The sequence below is a fragment of the Coregonus clupeaformis genome, unplaced genomic scaffold (genome assembly GCF_020615455.1).
Source record: "Coregonus clupeaformis isolate EN_2021a unplaced genomic scaffold, ASM2061545v1 scaf4968, whole genome shotgun sequence".
NCBI lineage: Eukaryota > Metazoa > Chordata > Actinopteri > Salmoniformes > Salmonidae > Coregonus > Coregonus clupeaformis.
In genome coordinates, this window is record NW_025538422.1 from 1 (window position 1) to 18,101 (window position 18,101).

Here is an 18,101-nt window from a genome sequence, read left to right on the forward strand (position 1 = left end):
TAGGCCAGTGCTTCTCAATTATTTTCTGTTACGCCCCCCCTAGGAAGAAGTAAACATTTCGCGCCCCCCAACTCTCCGGTGCGACTGTAAATAGTATCATTTGTCTATAAAATTGTTATAAGTACACCTCTGCATAACATTGTATCCTTATTAACATTTTAAAAAAGAAAAAAGAAAGAAATATAGATCAACTTACAACAAAGAATAACTTTATTAACATTTTTTTTTAGTCTGTAACAGAAAAAACAAAAATTTCAAAACTTATTTAAACTGTAAACATTTTTTGACCATTTGATACTGAAAAATAAAATATATAATCAATAAATAATCATACATTCAAATTGATCAGCAACATGAACTCAGGAGCACAATATATGAAACACTTTGACCTATAAAACAAAAATGAATAAAACAATGTGCTGATTAAAAAAAAATGTCTAAATGAGGAAGTCAGGATTAATGGCTACAATGAGCATGTTTTGCAGTGCACAGCTTTTTGAAGCAGGGTTTGAAGCATGATACTGCAACTCTCAGCTCCTGCTCAATGTTTAGCTGGGACCTGTACTTGGTCATCAGTGCGGCAACAGCAGAGAAGCCAGTCTCACAAAGATAAGATGTTGCAAAAGGAAGAAGAATGCCCATGGCCCTCTGCCCTAAGAGTGGATACTGCCTCGCTACACTCAGTGTCTGTGATGTGAACCACAGTCTCAATGTGGAGTCAGACGTCATATCAATGAACTGGTCCTCCTCTGCAGAGCAGAAACCAGTTGGAGCTGGTGCATTGAAAGGATCTCTCACCCAGTCATATTGGGAACTGTTTTCAGGGAAGTACTTTTTAAATAATCCCATCAGTGATGAAATATGCTCCTTAATATATGGAATCACTGAGGTGGCATCAGTCAGTAGTGTCAACAAATTCATGCAGGTTCTCGAATGAATCAGTATTTCCTTCATCAAGTCGCCTGCCCCACATTGCAAGCTTTCGAGTGAAAGAGCTGATCTTGTCTGTGACCTGAGGGAGGTGTTTATCTTTCCCTTGAAGCTGTAGATTTAGTTAATTTAGCTTTCCAAATATGTCACTCAGGTAGGCCAGTTTTGCCAGGAAGTTCTCATCACTAAATATTTCTGCGAGGTCATACTTGTGCTCCTGCTCCAAACATTCTTATCTGCTCTCTGAGCTCAAAAACTCGGACAATACTTTTCCCTCGTGACAGCCACCTTGCTTCACTGTGAAACAGCACAGCTTGATGTTCAGCTCCCATCTCCTCACAGATAGCAGAGAAGACTCTTGTTTTTAGTGGTCTGGTGATTGGGGTGTAATGTCTTTAAGTGACGCCTTAATTTATTTGGCTTCATGCTGTCCGCTGCCAAAATTTTTAGACACAGTAAACATACCGGTCTTTCCTCGTCTCCCACCGTAGTCACAGTGAAGCCAAGCGCTACATACGCTTCATCATATTTCCTCGTCTTAGCTTTTGGGAGACTTACGTTTGTCTCATTATCTCCGTCTCTCTCCGTCTTTCTTTTCATCCCTGTTAAATATTTTTCCATGGTGTCTCTTAAGGGTTTGTTATCTGCACTTCATATCTCCTGCTCTGCTGCTGTGTGCTCTTGTTCGGTGCACAAAAACCCTACTCCCTGCGGCAAAAAAAAGCATGTTCCCCGGGGTCACACGCGCCCCCCCTGGCATCGCTCCGAGCACCCCCAGGGGGGCGCGCCCCACTATTTGAGAAGGACTGGCCTAGGCTATAACCCCCCTAAACATAGACAGGTTCCACACTGAAAATATGCCATTGCACAGCCATAGGCTTCTACAAGCAAGTGCCACTGCTGAGGTTACTGCCTTTTTAAAGATTGTGTTCCACGATATAATATAACCATTTTATATTACGTTTCAGTAAATTAATCTTAAATGGCACTTTATTTTTTATTGACTGAATATATACACTGAGTGTACAAAACATTAAGGACACCTGCTCTTTCCATGACATAGACTGACCAGGTGAATCCAGTTGAAAGCTATTATTCCTTATTGATGTCACTTGTTAAATCCACTTCAATCAGTGTAGCTGAAGGGGAGGAGACAGGTTAAAGAAGGATTTTTAAGCCTTGAGACCATTGAGACATGGATTGTGTATGTGTGCCATTCAGTGTGAATGGGCAAGACAAAATATTTAAGTGCCTTTTGAACAGGGTATGGTAGTTGGTGCCAGGCGCACCGGTTTGTGTCAAGAACTGCAACGCTGCTGGGTTTTTCGAGCTCAACAGTTTCCCGTGTGTATCAAGAATGGCCCTCCACCCAAGGACATCCAGCCAACTTGACACAACTGTGGGAAGCATTGGGGTCAACATGGGCCAGCATCCCTATGGTACACTTTTGACACCTTGTAGAGTCCATTCCCTGACGAATTGGAAAGACAATCATTCAGGTACTGGAACAGTCAAAAAATGTCAAATGCCCATCCCTAATACTACACCACGTGTATTACAGACTTACTTGCTTCATTCAAATTAGTTTCTAATGGGTGTCATATTTGGTGCCAAATATGGTGCATATATTGCCCTCAGATGTTAGCATACAACATCTGCATCTCAGAACACAGGCTAGGAACACAAGTTACAAGTCATCATGGGGACATAACACTGGCTGTGTTTCAATGACACTTAAAACACCAGGCTAAACTATTTTAGTACAAGCATTGTCTAAATCTAAAAGATTACTGTATGGGTTATCTATGTGCCGCTGATCTATGTTTGGTAGCCTATCCATAGGGGGATGGCACATTGTTTACGTAGTTGGTAAACAGCATTTGCCAAGGAAATGAGGCTAGATGAAAAGATTAGGCTACTCTTTGCATTTAACTGACAAATACAGTTGTCAAGTAGGGCAATTTTAACTGCAATACATGGGCTATGTGTTATTTGCATGCATATTTTATGATTTCATTAGCCAAGTTAATGACAATGCCAGCCCATGATTTAAAAGTTGTCAGATAACTGCACAATAGCCTACGAGACACATACCGATGTGGCACTGCGCAATCACCTAGCGCGCTCTATAATTACATCCCTGCCTTCTCGGTTACAACCTCCCAGCTCTCTATTTGAGTATCAAAATAAACTACGGCAGCACCCAACCGTCAATAAATGGGACTAGCCTACTCTCTCAGAAAGCCGCATCTGAGTGTGCCACTGTGTTCCGCCCTCAATAAGTTGGACGGTGGACTGTCACATGAGCCGCTATCACATTGCGTTATAGTCAGAAGCCCTATAGACTCTCTTTCTTTCCCTCTCTCCAAACCATCTTTCGCTCCCATTCCGCTCTCCCTCTCAATTATTTCACAGTGATACTGAACCACTAGGTTTAGCCTGCTTGGCCTACAATAAATTGTTTGATCCCTATCGCCACTATCTGACACAGTTCAGATTAGATTTACCCTTAATGGTGGATTTGCTTATGGCAGAAAAACCAAACAAATCCTAGTTTACAGGTATTATATCGAGGGAGTATTATCGTAGAGGGACTCTAGAATGACTGCCAAAATATATATATTTTTTTACACAAATAAAACATTTGGCATTCTTATGTCATCCCAGGGATTTATACAAGGGAATACTAATCCCAGATTTTACTTAGTAGTTGTGTTTCTGTCGTTTTTTCTAGGTTAACCTGTCCACTAATCAGATTGTGATGAACTGTGCTGACATTGACATCATCACAGCATCCTTTGTACCAGAGGGAGGGGAAGGTGAGGGTGAGATTCTGTTGAAATTGTCTTTTCACATTTCTCTTAAATATAGACAAATAATTATATATTTTTATGATTCTAAGAATTTTTCACCTGATTAGACCTGCTTTTTCAGGCTTGTTAGGCACATTTTGATATTATTTTAATTGGTATGTTATGGCAGCGAATATCAGCCTTGCATTTTGTCTTTCTCTTTAGAAATTAACGCTACAGGATTCAACTATCAAAATGAGGACGAGAAAGTAACTCTGTCATTCCCTAGTGCTCTACAGACAGGTAAGTCAAAGGACATTAACCAGAATGGCTACAGGGCTTTTTAAGTTTATATAATAAAACCTTAACTCTCTGCCATTCATTATTCTTCCTCTTGTTTGACACGATGCCATATCTTTTTGTTTGTAGTTGACAAAAAAACAAACCTCTTATTGTAGTAAAGGCTGAATAAACACACGTTGGTTTTTGCACCTGTTTCCCAGGATCCGGTACGTTGAAGATTGACTTTGTTGGGGAGCTGAATGACAAAATGAAAGGTTTCTACAGAAGTAAATATGCAACTCCTGCAGGAGAAATCCGCTATGCTGCTGTCACGCAGTTCGAGGTACAGTAACTAGACGCTCTTCCTGTCCTGCATCACTTCTGTTACCATAATGAGTACAGTTTCTCTCGGCAGCAGAGTTGATTGCTTAACCCATGTTGCAATAGTGTAAAAGGAATTTGACCACAATGTTTGAGGATTGTCACACCCAGGCTACAGGCTGAATGTTTTAGCAACCATTGTTGGAGATTCTTGATAATGCAACATTGTCATCTCTTATCTTTAGATTTTTTTGGGGGGGGAAACGACATGCCCAGCTGCTATATACACCCATGTTTTTTATTTTCCACTTTCACTAGAGGTCATTGGAGTAGCTTTATTTAAAAAGCAACCCTCTGACACCCTCCAGGATGTTTGCCTGACGTAACATGCTGTGAAACACGTGTTGTCCGCTCTCTCGCCTAACCTCCCATGGTCTTCCCTCCTCCATTCTCTCCTCAGGCCACGGACGCTCGCCGGGCCTTCCCCTGTTGGGACGAGCCAGCTATCAAAGCCACCTTTGACATCTCTCTGATAGTTCCCAAGGACCGAGTAGCCTTGTCAAATATGGTACGTGTCACACTCTAACTCTTCCCCCTGGAGACGCCAGACCCCAAACAGCTTGAGTCACATTTCGCCACTCTGTTGTTTGCGCTCTGCTAACATTGGTTTATGTAACATAAGATGGTCTTGTTGGGTCACTGCATTTCCCCCCCCCCATCTAGCTACAAGGGTAAGTCTACTGGCATTCAAAAGGCAACTGAATTAGTATTTTTTCCCCAAGATGTCTGCCCTGCGGACTGTTAAAGGCTATGAACTCATTCTTAAAAAGCATTGCTGACACGGGTATTACTTTCTGAGTAAATTTTCTGTCCGAACTAATATGCCCTTGTCCTCATCGACACAGAATGTCATCGATCGAAAGCCATATCCAGAAGATGACAGCCTTTTGGAAGTGAAGTTCGCCACCACCCCCATCATGTCCACGTACCTTGTAGCTTTCGTCATCGGCGAATACGACTTTGTAGAAGGCCAATCGTCGGACGGCGTGACCGTACGTGTCTACACGCCTACCGGAAAGGCGGAACAAGGGAAATTTGCACTAGAGGTGAGTTGTTTTTTACCTATTTTAACTTGGATACTGGTTAGACCAGTACTAAACATTAGTCATGTATAACTATGACTGTTTATGAGAGCTGTCTCTAGAATAAAGGAGTTGAAAGGTATAGATTTACATGTTGATGAATGACTGTTGTGCTAGCAGCAACTATATATTGGCACCAAATGTAAAATCTAAACTATATCTCGTTTTTTCTCTCCACTTTTCTCACAGGTTGCTGTAAAGACCTTACCTTTCTACAACGACTACTTCAATGTTCCTTACCCATTGCCTAAAATTGATCTAATAGCTATCGCTGACTTTGCTGCTGGTAAGTACAAGTCAAATGACTGTTTATCAATTATCATATTGTGATGAAAAAGAAGAATGATATAGTCAAGATCTAACACGCTTGGTGCTGCCCCTCCAGGTGCCATGGAAAACTGGGGCCTTGTAACCTACAGGTAAATCTAAAGTAACGTTGCTACGTTTGCAACTAATGAGAGGATGCACAGTTAGCCTGCCAATCATGATGTTATTCCATACAAAGATTATTTGATTACGTCTAGGGGGAAATGTATGTGATTTTTATATGCAACTTATTTTTTTGTGTTAATTTACCACTAGGGGGAGTGTGAAGTGAATTGCTTTTTTGCGCTTGTTTTCTTCGACTTGACCTTGCTGTTTGACCTCGTTTCCCAGGGAGACGGCGCTGCTGATTGACCCGAAGAACTCATGCTCGTCCTCACGGCAGTGGGTGGCCCTAGTGGTGGGACACGAGCTGGCCCACCAGTGGTTCGGAAACCTGGTCACCATGGTAAACAACCACTGCACTCTTTACTGCTTATGTAGCAACAAAAAAGCACTGCTGGTCAATGACAGAAAGACATGGTCATAAGAAGATATTACATCATTGAAGATTACATTGAATTCAATTATATAAACAACATTCTTCAATTGCATTGGGGTATACATTGTTGTCCTGAATTAGTTTTAGTCAATATGATGCCTTGTAGGAATGGTGGACCCATCTGTGGCTTAACGAGGGCTTTGCATCATGGATCGAATACCTCTGTGTGGACCACTGTTTCCCTGACTACGACATCTGGACACAGTTTGTGTCTGCCGATTACACCCGCGCCCTGGACCTGGACGCGTTGGACAACAGTCATCCCATCGAGGTGTGTGTTGGCTTTAAAATTAGTTAGATAATGGCACGTTTGTGCCTTATCCTGTATGTACTGGACCACAGTTTTTCAATGGATGTGAATGTATGTGAGGTATCTATCAGATGAAAGCAACCCTCGTACTGCGTTTGAAAGCATGAACTGACTGATCCCCTGGACTGCAGGTGAATGTGGGCCACCCGTCGGAGGTGGATGAAATCTTTGATGCCATATCCTACAGCAAAGGAGCGTCTGTGATCCGCATGCTGCACAACTACATAGGAGACGAGGTGAGGAGGAGCTGCCCAGGGACACTGCCATATTGTCCGCTAATTAGTCAAGCTCTATTTCATATACTAGTTAGAAGTACTAGAGCAAAAGGCTATTGCGTGAACAAGTGTCTCTGTTAACTATTTGTATATTTGCATCTCAGACGTTTTTCTTGATTTTCTGGCTTTCTTTGTAAACCAATTTGTTTCTCCCATCTCTAGGATTTTAGGAAAGGAATGCATTCCTATTTGTTGAAGTTCCAACATAAAAATGCAGCAACAGGTAACCCAGTCAAGTCTCCTATAATTTCTCATGAATTTATAATGAGACCCTGGCAGGCCCATGCCTGGTCCATTTATAACAAGATCATTATTTGAGCATTGTAATTGGTTGGTGACCACCTCTCTCCCCACCACCACCTTTCCCAGAGGACCTATGGGATTGTCTGGAACAGGCTAGTGGGAAACCCATTGCCCTGGTGATGAGCTCCTGGACTAAGCAGATGGGCTTCCCTATAATTGTAGTGGACCAGGAGCAGGTAAATAGCCCAATGGAAATTGTCTTTGGACAATATGAATGTACTGTTTTATATCCTGTGAGAAGAGATCTCTCTATTGTGGATATAACTGTTTGTGTATTAAATAATCAAATACATTTTATTTTTCTAGCAAGGGGATGACCGCATCCTCAAGATATCTCAGAAGAAATTCTGTGCCAGTGGACCACATAATGGTAAGATAATATTTTCCAATAACTCAACACAAAAAAGCCAAGTACAAATCGCTGGTTCACTACTTAGCACTTATTAGCTACATGAGAATGTGCTTAAGAAGACCAAGATCCTCCCCCTACTGTGCTCCATCTCATTGGGTCTTGCTTGTGTCAATCATCCCCCAGGTGAGGACTGCCCTAACTGGATGGTCCCCATCAGTATCTGTACGGGTGAGGACCCCGGCTGTACCAAGCTCAAGGTGCTGCTGGACAGCCCAGAGACCACCATCACGATCAACAACGTCAGCCCTGACCAGTGGGTCAAGGTGAGGACAACCAAATTCTACCTATTACATCTGTCTAATATAGAATTGAGTTGAAAACCAAGCCCTGAGACCTTAAAATGTGTACTATAACCCTTATACAGAGTGGCATGTAGACTGTATGTTTAGGGAAATAGGAATCTGTCTAATAAAAGAGTAATGGATACAAAAATGCTCGCTACAAGAGCCATGACTAAGGTCTGCTTGCTTGGAGAATTGTAAACGTCTGGGAATGGGCAGTAACATTTAAGTCTGAGACTGTTTGTTTAGTATTTACTAATGGGTGGGAGATCATTGGGAGTTCAGTAAACCAATCACCTGACCAAAGGGGTCAACGAGAGGTTAAGCCAACCATGACCCTTGAAAGTCTTTGAAAGGGATCAAAAGTTCACACAGATGGCTATTGGGAGTGGTTGCTGAGAGGCTAGATGGTCAGGAATTGTGAATGAACTATAGAAATTGCTGTTCACTGAAAGGACATCATTGGTGATGTCATAGAAAGTTCAGGACACTGAGAATCAATCAAAAATAACCACTTGCTTGAGCGGGATCATAACCTGGCTAGCCGCTATCTAGTTAGCAATGCTGAAGAAGCTCCACAAGGCCAGTGGTTCCCACCCAGGGGTACAAGGACCCCTGGGGGTACTTGGCCATATCTACAAGGGGTACTTGAGAAGACTAATTTAGACCATAGTCTTACTGGTAAAATGCACGAGGGGGTACTTCAGGGGTACTCCGGGCAGAGCAAAATTCAGTTGGTGGTACAGTAACCAAAAAAGGTTGGGAACCACTGCACATGGCTATGGTAGGGAGAGTGAAACTACTTATGTGTGTGCCATTCAGAACGGACAATTATCCATGTACTGAGATTATCAAAAGGTTAGAAAATATCTCTTCCTGTTTCCTTAATGCTAAACTGCACTTTTTATGGCTATTTTGTTAATTTGTTGGGTGGGTCATTCAAGCATATAAGGGCTTTCTTCCACACTTGCTTGTTAGGCAGATTTATTTATGCTTTAGCTAACAAGTTTGGAACAGCAAATGGTTTGGCGTGACACACCGACAAAGGAGTGGAAGAAAACAGATTGGCAACAAGGCTATAGTCTTTGGCTGCTGTTCAACTGTCCTCCTCCCCCCCCTATAGATCAACCCGGGAACAGTGGGCTTCTACAGGATCCAGTACAGCTCAGCCATGTTGGAGAGCCTGCTGCCTGGTATCAGAGACCTCACCCTGCTGCCTGTGGACCGTCTGGGCCTGCAGAACGACCTCTTCTCCCTGGTGAGACACACAGACTACTGTCAACACTACGCCAACATGCCCTTTAGCTCGACGCTCAAGTTTAATTGGATATGTATGGTATTGGTGCTTGTATATAAAGTCAGTCATGGACAGGGAAAGGGCCAGTTCCTGTAACACAATCATGTTCAGGGAATGGATTGAAAGTCACTTTGTTTTGGGGGGTTTTCTGCCACAAAAGCCTTACGTCCTTTCCCTTTCCAAATAGCAAGGCCCAATCTGTCTAACCGAGCGCTACAGTGGCAAAGACACACAACCTTTAGTGTACAAACTGATCCTTTTTGAGGAAGCCCAGGGTCAAAGCTTCCCCTAAAATAAACTCTAATCAAATCAAATCAACTGCTCAATGTTGTAAGTGTGGAATCCACACAGATACATGTAATAAAGGAAATACTGCCAAAATAGGTTTTCCCTCCAACCCCAGTTGTAACTAACCTGATTCATCGTATCAACCAGCTAATTATTAGAATCAGGTTGACTAGATTAGGGTTGGAGTGAACCTACAGGACTTTAGCTCTCCAGGAACAGGGTTGGACAGCCCTGGTTTACATAGTTTTCATACTCATCAGACCATTCAGTGACGACTCATTCCCTGTGGCTGGGGGCATTGTTAACAAAACCGACTTGTGCGCAACAATGGAGCAAAACAGACCGGGTTGGTTTAGACTGACATGTAAACTATATTTAGTCTCCAAATGTTTATTGAAAACAAATAAATTTGCACAATGAAAACTTGCTGTCTCTCAAATACAGTTGTTGGTTAGATAGCTAGTGAATTGGTGCCATATTAGCATAGACATGACATCAGTCAAAACACCTCAAAACAAGATACAACTAGCTGAAACAAACCACCTACGATTCCCCACATGGCAGCTTCTTGTCATTGTTGCTAGCTATCTGACCGTTCAGAATCATAACAACGCACACCTTCCAGACACATAGATGCGCTCATATCATTTTCATGACGTTGTCAGCCAACCTGTCTAGCCAAAATAATGGCCTGCCCAGCATTTTTAGACATTACCCTGAGCATGATGGGATGTGAATTGCTTAATTAACCTTTACGGGATCGGTGTCCCGTTTACGGGACGGTTGAGCTAACTAGCATGACTGTTGTAAGTAACAGCAAACTTTCCAGGACATAGACATGTCTTATATGGGCAGAAAGCTTACATTCTTGTTAATCTAACTGCCCTGTCCAATTTACAGTAGCTATTACAGTGAAAAAATACCATGCTATTGTTTGAGGAGAGTGCACAACAACAAAAAACGTATCACGGCAACTGGTTTGATACATTCACATTTCTAACATTTTGGTAGGCTATTTCGATAGCTTGGGACTATCAGGTTTAGGCTGTCCCAGACAAAAAAAAATCTTGGTCGAACGAGAGTTGTCTGTTCTTTCGACCAATCGATTGGTAAAAAAAAAAAACGTATTTTCATGTTTTACTAAAATCAACTATATGTAGGTTACTGAGCTTGTCTGATGCTTTAAGCACTGTGATTAAAAATGAAGACACAATTTACTTGAGGGAGCCAGAGATCAATATAGCCTAACCAGAAAAAACCTGTTCCTGTCCCCCCTCCTCCCGCTGCTGCTGGCCTTCTCAGATTCTGCCATTATGCTCCTGAAGTTGCCGGTAATAGGCTACACCAGCGGTCATCAACCTTATCCATTTGGAGTGCCAATTGATCGTACCATTTCTACTGATCTCCGTGCCAGTTACGATTTTCATATGCACATTTTCGTTAAACCTTTTCATTTAATTTCTAATAAAGTATTCGTATCTCAATCAATGTCATGTGGTTAATCAAAATTCTATCGAAATGAAAAATATACAAATCTAAAAGTAACTTCTATTGCCATTGCCAATATGTAAAGAGAGCCTACATAAAGCCAAAATATTAAAACATTGCAGGTAGAAAATATCCTGATTTTAAAAATAAATATCCTATAAATCACATTGGCTATGCATGGCCTGTCTGCAAGGAACTTGAAACTTGGTCCAGCCTGAAGCTGGTGCTAGCGAACTTGCAACATTGTGTAAAATATTCTGGGCCCTCAGTTTCCTGCACCAGTGAGCACCTGGAAAGACACAGCTGTAGGCTATTTGCGCAAGGGATAAGAAGTAATCAGGAAGGAATATTTTATGACGTTTCCACCGGATCTGAGTATTACATTCTTTCCCCTTTCATGCTGAGTGGTTATCGAAAGGGAGAGAACTGGAAAGATTTTTCAAATGGGCTATGTTGAGGAATTATTGTCATTCTCAATGGATGTAAAAACAGATTTTGTTTGAGGCAAAGACATTACTTTGAGAAGCTCCACAGTGATGGTGATTTAAGACAATCAGAAATAGTATCAGATCCCCAAATGGGCACATTTATAGGCCTACATTTGTGCGCAGGCCAGGTAGCCTAGACCTACTTCTATGTGTAATCAGGTGTGTGTCCTTACTTAAGATTGACAGGAGCGCTTCAAACAAAAGACAATGAATAAATTGACAACTTGTAAATGGATTGAAATAAACCAAAACTTGTTTTTCACAAGTGTAGTCTAGGTTGTGCGCTCTGCAAACAACGTGTCAACTCCTACAATGAGAACAGTAAGAGTGTAGTAATAATATTAATATATTGAATACATTAAGAGAAATGACCGTAACCAAACAAACACTGTAGATGAGAAATTATGGGAATTACCAGTAAATGTACTACTGATACTTGTGTACCATCCCCACGGCCTCCACAATGGATTAGTCCACTTAGAGGTGTGAATCAGACAGGTTTCTCGTGTGCCATGAATATATATATATGCGACTGCTCAACTAAAAAAATATCGGTCGATCAACAGCCTATCGACCAAACAATCGACCAGTCGACTAAATGGGCTCAGCCCTAATAAGGTTATATCTACATTTTTGTCAAAATCTTCTTATTGACCTAGCCTTGTTTTGTTCAATGGTCTCTCTACCTATATAAATACCCCAATTCATATTGATAAGTTCAAAATAATACAATATAAAAATTGCTGACCCCATTCATACCAATGAAGGTTTGGAACTTTAAAGCCAATTATCTCAGAATCATCTTTTTGCAGATGGAACCTTATAGTCCCAAGCTCTCGATGACATCATTTTGACCGGTTGTAAGGAAATGGAAAGCTGTGAAAATGACCCAACATGATGTTGATAAAGATAGCACCTCTACAGACTGTCCCCTAACTGCACATTAGCATTATCTCAAGATGCTGAAAGAAAGAAATCATATTTCTCCACATATTTCAAAATGTACAATTGGTGTATAATTTTGCTGCAAGAAATGCTTAATTCTGCAGGAGTTAATATTAAGGCTATGTGAGAGGTTATAGACCTACAGTCAGTGTCCAGATTTAAATTTCCATTTAATCCATCTGAACAGTAGGCTAAAGTTCCTTTGACATGCCATAGGCCTATTTGAAATTCCTGTCTTGTGACTGTCGCTTTTGTATAGCGCCTCACAATCATCACTCAACATAGCCGGCACTGCTATCATCCTCTTTTACCACTTCACCAAATCATTCCCAAACATTACTTTTCTGTTCCTCCCTTCTCTTTATTTTCAACTCTCCATTTTGCGGCTTTTCTCTTATTGAATTAAACTCCGACATTGTCCTTTTTGCCTCAGTGGATCGACATTCACTTTTTCTGCCCGTTCCCAAAAGCATTTGGCGATTGGCGTGTAGGCTATTTTGCGCGAGTACAGTTTGGCCCTAAAGCTTATAGGCTTACGCACAAATGCCAGATAGCCTAAAAAGAATTAAAGAAAAACCTCAATGTAGCCTATACTGTAGATATATTAATTAAACATTAATGGATTTTTGAATTTATTGTTTTCTCTTTATTCAACCTGCCACCCACCTGCCCTTCATCTACACAATATTTCATGAGCCTAAATCCGCCCTGCGGATAAAACTGCGGGGACTGCGGCTTATGAGTCAACCCGCACATCACTACTGTGTGGAAGCACCTGCTTTCGATATACTTTGTATCCCTCATTTACTCGTGTTTCCATTATTTTGGCAGTTACCTGTTATTGTTGTGTATTGTGTGGTCATGTGAACGTAACTGTTGTGGTTCAATAACGGTACTTCTCCTTTCTCCCTCTGTACCCATGAGTATTAAGCTCGTCGACTAAGATATGTCATGTGAATTGTTAAGCATTGATTCTTTGGCCTTTTTCTCACCAAAGCCTCTTATGAAGATGTTTACTGTAGACGTTGGATAAACAATGTGTAATCTAATCAACTTGTTTTCCTGCTTTATCCTATTCCTCAAAGTCCAAAAGCTTTATTGTCCCGTTCATTCATTTACAAACACACTGTCGATAACATCACAATACTGTAACTCTTACCAATTCTTCTCCTGCCCCCCCCCCCTCAGTCGCGCGCCGGCATGATCAGCACGGTGGAGGTGCTGAAGCTGATGGAGGCCTTCGTCAACGAGCCCAATTACACGGTGTGGAGCGACCTGAGCTGCAACCTGGGCGTGCTTTCCTCCCTGCTCTCCCACACAGACTTCCACGAGGAGATCCAGGAGTTCATCCGGGACCTGTTCACCCCCATCGGCCTCAAGCTGGGCTGGGAATGCAAGCAAGGCGAAGGTGAGCCCCCAGGGGCTGGTGGTAAGAGCAAAAAACTGAGCTGCCAAGTCATTCCGAGTCGATCCTCAGCCTTTAGCCCCAAGGCACTTGATGAAGCTCTGATTGGGTTGGATAGGTGTAAGAGAGATGGTAATGAGTCTACATTGCACTCTTGATAGGCTTGGTGGAATTTCATTTCTGCTATATTGCTTACACCTATACGATCCTTTCAGATCTGATCAAGTGCCTAGGGGTTAGGGGCTGTCGGTTTGGAATTAGGCAAGTGTTTTGTGTAGTAGGGGTATCATCCCAGATCTGGTGATTTGTATGGATTCACTGGCTCCTGGATTGCTTAGCAGTAGATGAATGTGGTCCTTTTGGATGAAGTTAATTGTGTCAAAGCGTTTGTGTGTTTTGTGTTTGAGACTGACTGGTGCTTTTTTAAATTTCCCCTCCTGCCCCCCCTTTCTTCTACTTCTCTCCCTCTCTCCTCTCCCCCCTCTCTCAGGTCACCTGGATGCCCTGCTGAGGGGCCTGGTTCTGGGGAAGCTGGGGAAGGCGGGACACAAGCCCACGTTGGAGGAGGCCCGGCGGAGATTCAAAGACCATGTGGAAGGCAAGCAGATCCTCTCTGCAGACCTCAGGAGCCCAGTAAGCTGTTCTGCCCCCCCCACACACCACACACACACACACACACACACACACACACACACACACACATTTATTCATAGAGAAACACATGTATTCTTAACATGTACTTACATAAACAAAGGCCCCATTCCAAATCAACCTTTGCCCTCTAACCCTAGGCTCTTGATGACTTTCCGTCATGAATGTTAATGTTGATTGGTCAGCAATTTGATAATGTCTCCATCTAGCCTTCTGGTTGGTTAGGTGACGCTTCTTCAGTATTGCTTTCACCTGTCCATTCATTTCAATTGAGGTCAACATTTCAACAATGGTCCTGTAATCATGTCATTGATCCCACTTTCAAACAGTGACTCCTTTTGTAGATAATTTCTGAGTGCTAATGATAGTCCTACATTATTTAGTACAATCATGACTGGAAGTAGATGCCGTTTATGATGAGACAGACATAAAATGATTGTAAAATAAAGTGGTGAAACCATATTGAATGCCCATGCTAATGGTCTTTGTTTCTCTCTAGGTGTACTTAACAGTGCTGAAGCATGGAGACAGTGCCACGTTGGACACAATGCTGAAGGTAAGTCACACCAGCTAATGGTGTAGCAGTGCGGTCGTGTTCTTTGTTGTGTGTCCGTGTAAATAGCCTGTTTGTATTTTTCGTACTTATTTCCCTATCACACTTTTCATCCTTCTACAAAATATACTTTCCTGCAACCCGCCTCACTCAATGTGGAACGGTTTCTATTATTGACTTACCTTTTATCTAGAATCTCCAGTTGAAACTAGCTAGCCAGCTAACTAGCTACTTGCTATTAGCCACCGTTAGCGGTTTTCACCCAGAACATCGGATTTTCTGCCGGAATAACTGAATCACTGGACATTAACACCGGATCGCAACTAGCTAGCCGCAACCGGATGGAGGTTGCTGTTGGCTAATCACCGCTGCCCCCGACGCAAGCACCAGTTAGCCTTGCGCTAGCCTCGAGCCAGGCCCATATCCCGGCTATCTACCTCTCTGTCTACCGGACGGGAGTAGCCTGCTAACTAGCTACTTGCTATTAGCCACCGTTAGCGGTTTTTCACCATTGTCCATGGCCTGCACTACCTACCAGCCAGCTCTAGCCTGGACTATTATTGGCCAGTCTGCACTGTCTGCACAGCGTGTTATCGACCCAGAACATATCGGTGTTTCTGCCGGAATCACTGAATCACTGGACCTTTAATGCCGGATCATCGCAACTAGCTAGCTGCAACCAAATGGATGTAGTTGTTGGCTAATCAGCCCTGAGCTAGCCTCGAGCCAGGCCCATCTCCCGGCTATCTACCTCTCTGTCAACCGGACGGGACCTCCTAGTGTTGACACGGAGCCCCGCCGATCCAACACGACTGATCTGCCGACGAAATCGTCTGATGTGGTTTCAACAGGCTTCCCGTTACGACGTCGACCACGAAGATCCATCTGCTAGCCCCGGCCCGCTAGCACACGCAAGCCGTGGCCTCTTGCTCGCCAGTGCTGTAGAAGCCCCCAAACTACCTCAGAACTCTCCTATTGCTCTTCACCGGACCTTATGATAACTCAGCTACACAGCTGATGCCTGCTGGACTGTTCCTTTATACGGTACCGCATCCTGTTTATGTTTAGCCTCAGCCCAAACTTTGTCGCCATTACCAGCTTATGTCTTATTGTCTTATTGCTGTTTCGGTTATTTCTTATTGTACTATTTCACTGTAGATCCCCCAGCCCAGCTCAACCTGCCTTAGATAGCTCCTTTGTCCCACCCCCCATACACGTGGAGACCGACTCAATCGGTGCCTCCAGTGATGCTATCTCTTTCATCGTTACCCAACGCTTAGGTTTACCTCCACTGTACTCATATCCTTCCATATCCTTGTCTGTACATAATGCCCTGAATTTATTCTACAACGCCCGGAAATCTGCCCCTTTTTTTCTCTGTACCCAACGCACTAGAAGACCAGTACTTAAAGCCTTTAGCCGTATCCTTATTCTACTCCTCCTCTGTTCCTCTGGTGATGTAGAGGTTAACCCAGGCCCTGTAGCCCCCAGTATCACTCCTACTCCCCAGGCGTAATCATTTGTTGACTTCTGTAACCGTAAAATCCTTGGTTTCTTGCACGTTAACATCCGAAGCCTCCTCCCTAAGTTTGAGTTATTCACTGCGTTAGCACACTCCGCCAACCCTGATGTTCTAGCAGTGTCTGAATCCTGGCTTAGGAAGGCCACCAAAAATTCAGAAATGTCCATCCCCAACTACAAAATTTTCCGTCTCGATAGAACTGCCATAGGGGGTGGGGTTGCAATCTACTGTAGAGATCGTACTATCCAGGTCTGTGCCCAAACAGTTTGAGCTTCTACTTCTAAAAATCCACCTTTCCAGAAATAAGTCTCTCACTGTTGCCGCTTGCTACCGACCCCCCTCAGCCCTGAGCTGTGCCCTGGACACCATATGTGAACTGATTGCCCCCCATCTATCCTCAGAGTTCGTACTGCTTGGTGATCTAAACTGGGATATGCTTAACACCCCGGCCAACCTACAATCTAAACTAGATGCCCTCAATCTCACACAAATGATCAACGAACCTACCAGGTACAACCCTAAATCTGTAAACATGGGCACCCTCATAGATGTCATCCTGACAAATGTACCCTCTAAATACACCTCCGCTGTCTTCAACCAGGATCTCAGCGATCACTGCCTTATTGCCTGGGTCCGTGGTCAAACGACCACCCCTCATCACTGTCAAACACTTTAGCGAGCAGGCTTTTCTAATTGACCTGGCCCGGGTATCCTGGATGGATATTGACCTCATTCCGTCAGTAGAGGATGCCTGGTTGTTCTTTAAAAGTGCTTTCCTCTCAATCTTAAATAAGCATGCCCCATTCAAAAAATTCAGAACTAAGAACAGATATAGCCCCTGGTTCTCCTCAGACTTGACTGCCCTTGACCAGCACAAAAACATCCTGTGGCGTACTGCATTAGCATCGAACAACCCCCGCGATATGCAACTTTTCAGGGAAGTCAGGAACCAATATACACAATCAGTGAGGAAAGCAAAGGCTAGCTTTTTCAAACAGAAATTTGCATCCTGTAGCACTAACTCCCAAAAGTTTTGGGACACTGTAAAGTCCATGGAAAATAAGAGCAGCACCTCCCAGCTGCCCACTGCACTGAGGCTAGGAAACACTGTCACCACCGATAAATCTACAATAATCGAGAATTTCAACAAGCATTTTGCTACGGCTGGCCATGCTTTCCACCTGGCTACCACTACCCCGGCCACCAGCTCTGCCACCTCCGCTGCAACTTGCCCATGCCCCCCCCGCTTCTCCTTCACACAAATTCAGACAGCTGATCTTCTGAAAGAGCTGAAAAATATGGACCCCTACAAATCAGCTGGGCTAGACAATATGGACCCTTTCTTTCTAAAATTAGCCGCAGAAATTGTCGCAACCCCTATTACTAACCTGTTCAACCTCTCTTTCGTAACGTCTGAGATCCCCAGAGATTGGAAAGCTGCCGTGGTCATCCCCCTCTTCAAAGGGGGTGACACTCTAGGTCCAAACTGTTACAGACCTATATCCATCCTGCCCTGCCTTTCGAAAGTATTTGAAAGCCAAGTTAACAAAC

At 43.2% G+C, this 18,101-nt stretch overlaps 1 protein-coding gene across 3 annotated transcripts; it reads left to right on the top strand.

Moving 5' to 3' along the window:
• Positions 1–3,668: 3,668 nt before the first annotated feature.
• Positions 3,669–15,064, top strand: LOC121533969 (puromycin-sensitive aminopeptidase-like). Of its 3 annotated transcripts, none has more exons than XM_045220682.1 (18): positions 3,669–3,755; positions 3,948–4,025; positions 4,226–4,347; positions 4,786–4,893; positions 5,231–5,431; positions 5,657–5,753; positions 5,853–5,886; positions 6,125–6,239; positions 6,439–6,603; positions 6,774–6,878; positions 7,080–7,140; positions 7,287–7,396; positions 7,527–7,590; positions 7,756–7,895; positions 9,037–9,171; positions 13,608–13,848; positions 14,315–14,457; positions 14,975–15,064. In XM_045220682.1, exons 1-18 carry the CDS (start codon positions 3,692–3,694, stop codon positions 15,047–15,049), a joined length of 2,058 nt encoding a protein of 685 aa, XP_045076617.1. In that variant the 5' UTR covers positions 3,669–3,691; the 3' UTR covers positions 15,050–15,064. The 3 variants fall into 3 exon arrangements, with proteins under 3 accessions (XP_045076617.1, XP_045076619.1, XP_045076618.1); XM_045220684.1 differs by having other exon boundaries at positions 13,608–13,827; XM_045220683.1 differs by having other exon boundaries at positions 3,669–3,749.
• Positions 15,065–18,101: the final 3,037 nt, after the last annotated feature.